The sequence below is a fragment of the Nestor notabilis genome, unplaced genomic scaffold, assembly GCF_000696875.1.
Source record: "Nestor notabilis isolate BGI_N333 unplaced genomic scaffold, ASM69687v1 scaffold797, whole genome shotgun sequence".
In the NCBI taxonomy this organism is placed as follows: domain Eukaryota; kingdom Metazoa; phylum Chordata; class Aves; order Psittaciformes; family Psittacidae; genus Nestor; species Nestor notabilis.
In genome coordinates this window covers 17460-23754 of record NW_009935864.1, presented here as the reverse complement: position 1 = coordinate 23754, position 6295 = coordinate 17460, and the positions used below count along the sequence as shown (strand labels likewise).

General features: G+C 39.8%; 1 protein-coding gene across 1 annotated transcript in view; it reads left to right on the top strand.

Annotated features, from left to right (window-relative positions):
• The window catches only part of IMPG2 (interphotoreceptor matrix proteoglycan 2), a gene marked incomplete at its 5' end in the record, with an annotated part of 34236 nt that extends 32244 nt beyond the window's left edge, over window positions 1-1992 (top strand). The window contains 2 exons of the mRNA XM_010018019.1: window positions 756-835; window positions 1686-1992. Of these exons, the coding sequence (XP_010016321.1) occupies window positions 756-835; window positions 1686-1698 (93 nt within the window). The remainder of the gene's footprint in view (window positions 1-755; window positions 836-1685) is intronic.
• Between the last annotated feature and the right edge of the window lie 4303 nt (window positions 1993-6295).

The window sequence follows — 6295 nt, the reverse complement described above, 5'->3', positions numbered from 1 at the left end:
GGAAAGCAGTCTCCAACTATGCCTCCTGCCACTACTTAAGGGAAGAGAGAAAGGATTCCCTTCCCCATTTGCTATTAGGTACAGAGAAGGAAATGGGTGTGTTCTGAACTGTAATAAATTTCACATGATGAAGGAGCTGACTTCTTAAATGACTTCATGAGAGTTGGGGAGGTTTGTGCCAACTACCTTATGTAAGACTAGTTACACAGTGAGAACCTGGTGTATCCAGGCACTTCTACAGTTTCGTTGTTTGGTTGTTTTTTGGTTTTGTTTTGTTTTTTTAAAGTATACATATTTCTATAGCCTGCAAGTTAGATCACCTCCTCTCCTTTCTTTCTGTATACACAGTATCCAGGGTTTACACTAAAGTAGCTAAACAGAAGAGATTTGCATCTAAGAACTAACCACAGATCCTTAAGAAACTGTGAGAGGTGTGAATCCAGCCTGGAGCTGTGCTTGTAGGCAAATGATCTATGAAAGGTGAATAGTTTGTAACAGCCTGCTGATATGTCTCACTCTGTCCAAGCTCTGGTTTTGATTTAAAAGTAAAGTATTACTGGATTCCAATGAAGTGTTTCACTTAAAAATTAAAATAGCATAAAGACAAATTTTAGTATTGGGAGTGCCCCTTTTCAAACTCTATTCCTCGAAACAGCAAAACATGGGAGTTTTGTTTTCTAAAACCCATAAATCAGTTATTTCAGTAGTATTCTAATTTCTGTTACGTACTTACAGTTGTGTTTCTTGTATTCTAGGAAATTCAGGACAGAATTCGAATTATAGAGCTCTACGCTAAAGACCGTCAGTTTGCAGAGTTTGTCAGGCAGCATCAGATGTGAGTGAAATGTCCTGCTTGGATAACTAACTCCTTTGCTGTTTTCTTATGTGCCCTTTACTACATTCCTGTATTTTTTCACATCAGGAGTCTAGAGATGCTGGAACACTAAAGGTTAAGATTTCAACATTATTTTTGAAGAAGTTCAGTCCTTTGAAAGTACTTAAAATAATCAGTGTCAAAAATAGATAACCCCAGAAGGTATGTTAAAAGCATTGAAGAGGAATACCAGAATTAATGGGTGTTGGAGAAGCACTGACATTAATTTAGGTCCTTGAAAGCACAGACTGAACCTTCTTAACTCTTATAGTGTAGTTACTACTGCCTAGTGTTCTATTTAAAATAGAAATCTTAAAAGCATGTTTATCTTGAGTTCTCAAGACTTGGCAACTAACCATAACCCGACAGATCACTAGTGCAGCCCTGTCTGCTATGATGGCACCTACCAGAAAAGAAAGCTTACAGTTAGAAACAGTTAACCAAGCTGAGCTGTGTGCTCTGGTGAGAGCCAACCATGGAAAAGGCCATCAAGGAATGAATTATTAGCATACATGTTCTTATGAACTGTCTCTCCCTGTAGCAAGCAGCAAATTACAGCTAACTGGGGCAGTTTGAAAGATACTATGGGATCCTTTTAAAAATAGCTACATCATCAATTTTTTTTTTCTTTTAATTGAAACTAGCAGCAGTTCACATTTTCCCATGTCAGTTGTTCATTTTTTCACCTTGAAAAGGATCAGCATGGAGATTTTCCACAGCTGGAAAGTAGTAAGGGCTGTCTAATACAAGCCTTAAATCCAGTATTTGAAAGAGACTAACTTAATCATTGCTTCTCTGTTTTTTGTTTCAGGAAGCTGCTTTAAGAAAAAAAGAAATCAGTAGAATACATGTGGGAGATAAAGACTACCTTGTTGCCATAGAAATGGGCTCAGATGTGACTGCAAAGTTACTTATAGTCTTAACATTGCATGGATGGATACAGATGTTTTCTACATGAATGGCTAAAATGTACAGATGTGTGTTTATCTCCATTACTTCTGGCTTTTCTGTGTAAAGTGACTTTTTAAGAGGTGATCAGAAGTGGCAGAGGTTATGAAAGTTAATTTTTCTTTAACTCTGAAATGGACAGTGGAAATTTGTGTACCAAGGCAAAAAAATCTTCTCAGGTAAGAGAAGATACATGCATGACCAAAATAAAATGCACATTTAAAATCCCTCTCTGGCATTTATCCCCTCACTGGAGGCTACTGTAGTGATTTCACAGGTATACAGTATATATACCTGTGAATAATTTGTAGGGGAGCATAACAGTGCTAGAATTACGTTAGCATCATTTTAAAGCATTCCCATTATAAATGCAACCGTAACCTCACTGGAAAAGTTGTTCTGTACAGATGCCTAAGGTATATTTTGTCACTGGCGTTAGCAAAGCAGAGTGCAGCAGGGAGCCTGCAGGCCTCCTAAAGGCTCTCCCTGACAACAAGCACCACTGCTGCCTGTCAGTGACACCATAGGGCACTTCGGCAAGGCAGCACGGAACCCTGCTTTGAAGCTAGGGGGGGTTGGTTCTCCAGCTGTTCCTGGCAGACACACAAGTTGGGGCATAAAGGGCTTCTATCAAACAAATGTTCTGTGAAACTTAAGTGACTAACATTGACCTTTTTTATGTAGACAATTTGATATTTTAAGTTAATACACATTATTTATTTGTTGTGTATTTTCCTATCCTTACTCTCATAATGGATTTAATCATTGAAATACAAAGATTAATAGTTGAATGATGACATTTGTGCCCATCCTTTTGAAAAATATTAGTGTTTACTCAGCATTCAATTCAGCCAACTGATTTTTGAATTTTCTTTACTGAACTGGGCAATACCCTGCCATGAGCTGTGTTTCAAAATCAGGCTGTAGCACTGAAGTGTATGTATATTTGGTAGATGGCAGCACTTTCCTATGGGGAAGTTAAAAAATGACAGTATTCTTGGCTTAGTGAAAGTCAGCATAGAATTCCTTAAACCAAAAAAGCCTGAAGCATTTTAAAATAGCTGAATTGAGATGGGGACCTCTGAGGTACAGACACAGAGGTTTATCTTCAAGTTACAAAGTGAGTTCTGACCATGTATTAAGGTGGGCTCTGTTCAGTCACCTGGTGTCTCTTATTTCAGGCATTCACACGGCTGTCAAGGTTAGGGTACTCATAGCCTCACATTAGCTTTTGCTAGCAAACAAGGCCAAGTTATTTGCTTTTTCTACAGTCTAGCTCTTGGCCCACATGTGCCAACAGCCACCTGATACTTTTTACAGTTAAGTGACAGTGAGAATTACTTACTTGTCTGTAGGCAGCTTAGGTAAACAAGTGAATGTTTCAATGCAGTTCTTCTACGTCTTCTGGAGAACCTCACGGGATCACTTATGTAGTATCTTCTTGCCTTGAGTGGCAGGGAATGGGTATCAGAGCCACACATCTGTCAAAGAAATGCTTACATAAACCACTGCAAACCCAAATAATGCAACACAGCAGGAAGTAATATGTGCTGCCAAACACCAGTGTGACCAGAGCTCCCATTCTGCTGGATGACCCAAGGGCTCTCGGAGCAGCTGGTCCAGAGTTTCCGAGGCACAGCCCACTGGCTCCTGGCCCTGCAGCACCACAGCTAAGCCATCCTGGAGCACTGGGGGCTGTGATTATGGTAACTGTACTGGGAGCTTTGGTGCTGCTCCTGCTAAGCACAGCAGTGAATGGTGGCTGGGATCAGGCATGTTGTAAAAAGGTAGTGTAGTATCTGCTGTGCATGAGCTGAGAAGGGTCTTGGTTTCACTGAGTATGAGGCATATACAGTGAATCTTTTTGTGTGTGTGTATACGTATGAACACAATGGTATCTTATTTTCACTACAATAAAAAATTATTTCCAAAATATTTTTTCTATAGAATTAATGTTGAGACTACAAGCTTGATATGAAGACAGAAGCTATTTTAACCATGATGATTAGTGCATGTAGGATCAGAAAGTTTGTTGGGTTTTGGGTGTTTTTTTTTAAACAGAGTTTGTTAAGATGCTAAACCCCTTTGCTGACAAAGTGCCAAATGTAGTTCATTATCACTTGCAAGGTTATATTCTGAAAAATTCATGCTGGAAAGCACATAACTGAGTCATTTCCTTTCAGTTAAGCTCTCTGCCCATTTTGAAGATGTTTTGGTTCTAATCAAAGAGCTGAAACATGGTATTACTTAGGGTATCTTGAAGTCTTAAAACCAAAACCAAACACATATTCCCCACCCCCTTCAAACCTCTTCATCTAAACTGTTTGATGATGCATCTTGCAACACTTAATGAACTTACTTTCTTTGATACCTTTCTAATCCAAGGCAGAGACAAAGAACTCTAAATAGCCTAACAAAAAAAAAACCCAAACTAGCTCTGTGTATGAATCTACCAGTACTTGTTATCAATTAACATTCAGTTTTTCACTTGCTAAAAGTAAAAAGTGCAGGTTTGAAGGACGTGGCTTAATTTAAGAACAAAAGCAGTTATTGTTTACTGAAGACTGACAACTGTGTCAGCTTCTGTGGCCCCCCTTAAGACTTGAAAATGAGACCCTGCAAGTCACTACCAGCCACCCCTTTAGCAGAAGATCGCAAACATGCAGAAACCCATGCTGGGCCACAGTGCCATGTATTGCACAAACCACTGGCTGTAAATTCTGCCTATATTATTTCGGGGGTGTCTCAAGGCCTTCCTTTTTACACCTCAAGGCACCAGTCCACAGTGGTAGAATTCTATCATAGCTGGAAATTCAAAGAAAGAATAAGTGCACAGAGCTACAAGAGTGACAGTGCTTCAGGAGCTGCATGCTTGCCTTTTATTTGGTAGTTTTTAGCAAAGGACAAACCCTTGAGCAGCAAAAAGATACTCAGTTACTCTGATACTCTTTTAGTTCTTCTGTTAGGATCAGCTTTGTCGGGCTTATGTACCACTGGGTAACAATTTGGTCCCAGAAAACAGATTTCTTCACTTCCTCAGAGATACTTGAAACTACAATTTCCTCTTAACGACCTTTGAAACAAGGAAGCATGGACAGAACTGCTAAAATAGAAAAAGCCTTCAACAATCAAGACTTTTCACTCATGTTTCTCAACACACCTGCTGGAATTGGTCCTTGTTGTGAAAAGCTGCAAAATTGGTCCTTGTTGTGAAAAGCATGAGGGGGACTCTGAGCACTCTTCCACACTCAGTGTGTGGACAGCACGCATGCTAAGGTGCAGGAGCCCCAGCTCAGGGACAGTCATTCATGCTACTGAAACACAAAGCAAAAATACTCACCAATACCACTGTACCTGTCTATCTGTAAGCACTGTATGACAGACAGACTGACTGTACAGCACAGGAGATGTGATGCGACACTGTTACTCTTTGAATATTAGTAGAAAGCACACAGGAATTTCATGGTACTTTGTTTAGAATCATAAAATCACAGAATGATTTGGGTTGAAAGAGACCTTAATAATTATCTAGTTCCAATCCCCTGACATGGGTATGGATGCCTCACGCTAGACCACGTTGCTTAAAGCCCCCTCCAACCCATTTACTTGAAGTGTACTGTAACACTAGCAGCAGTTCTGTCTTATCTTTCCACTACTTGATTCAGTTGGAAACAGGTGCTTTCTGTTCTGTATAACATCCATCCATTTGCTTTGGGTTTTCAACTGAAAAATATAAAAATATCCAAAACTATTTCTGGGCCAGTAAAGGAAATTTTTTCATTTGTCAGTCCAAGTGGGAAAGTTTTGTTTTTGCCACATTCAACGCTCTCCTACTCCAGATTATTAATGACCCCCAGGAATTTTAGTTGCATTCCTGTTCTCTTGGACTCTTGCCCATGCTACTTCTCACCCTCCTTGCATCCACTGCACTTAGCAGTGGGAAACGCACTCATGGCAGGCAGCTCTGCCTGGAGGATGACAGCAGGCTGCAGGACTGAAATGACAGCTTGCCTGAGGGGCTACAGCTGTTCAGAAGAAGCCAGCTGAACACCACCTCCAAACCTGTGCTTTTAGTGCTCCTGAGTTTCCAGTTCAACACAAAACCAGATTGTGACTCTTACTTGTTTCAGGGTGAAAAATACCCTCAATACTGGAATTTTGTGGGACGCATGCCGATTTATTATCTTTTAAAAATCAATTCTACCATCAGCATGTCTAAGAAGTATGTTTCTATATTAAATATAGAAGTTGGAGCAACCTACACTTAAAGCCTGACTTTTTAAAGGGGACCCCCTCCTTGCCAGCTCTCATTTATAAAACCAAAACAAACAAAAAATCCTATCTGTCTTGAATCATTGGAGATTTAAATCTTTTTTCAAAAGTCTCATATTAAACACAAATCAGAGTTAGTGTTAACTGGAGTTGCAATTGCATCTCCACAGCTGATTACCAGATGGGGAAACTATGCCTTTT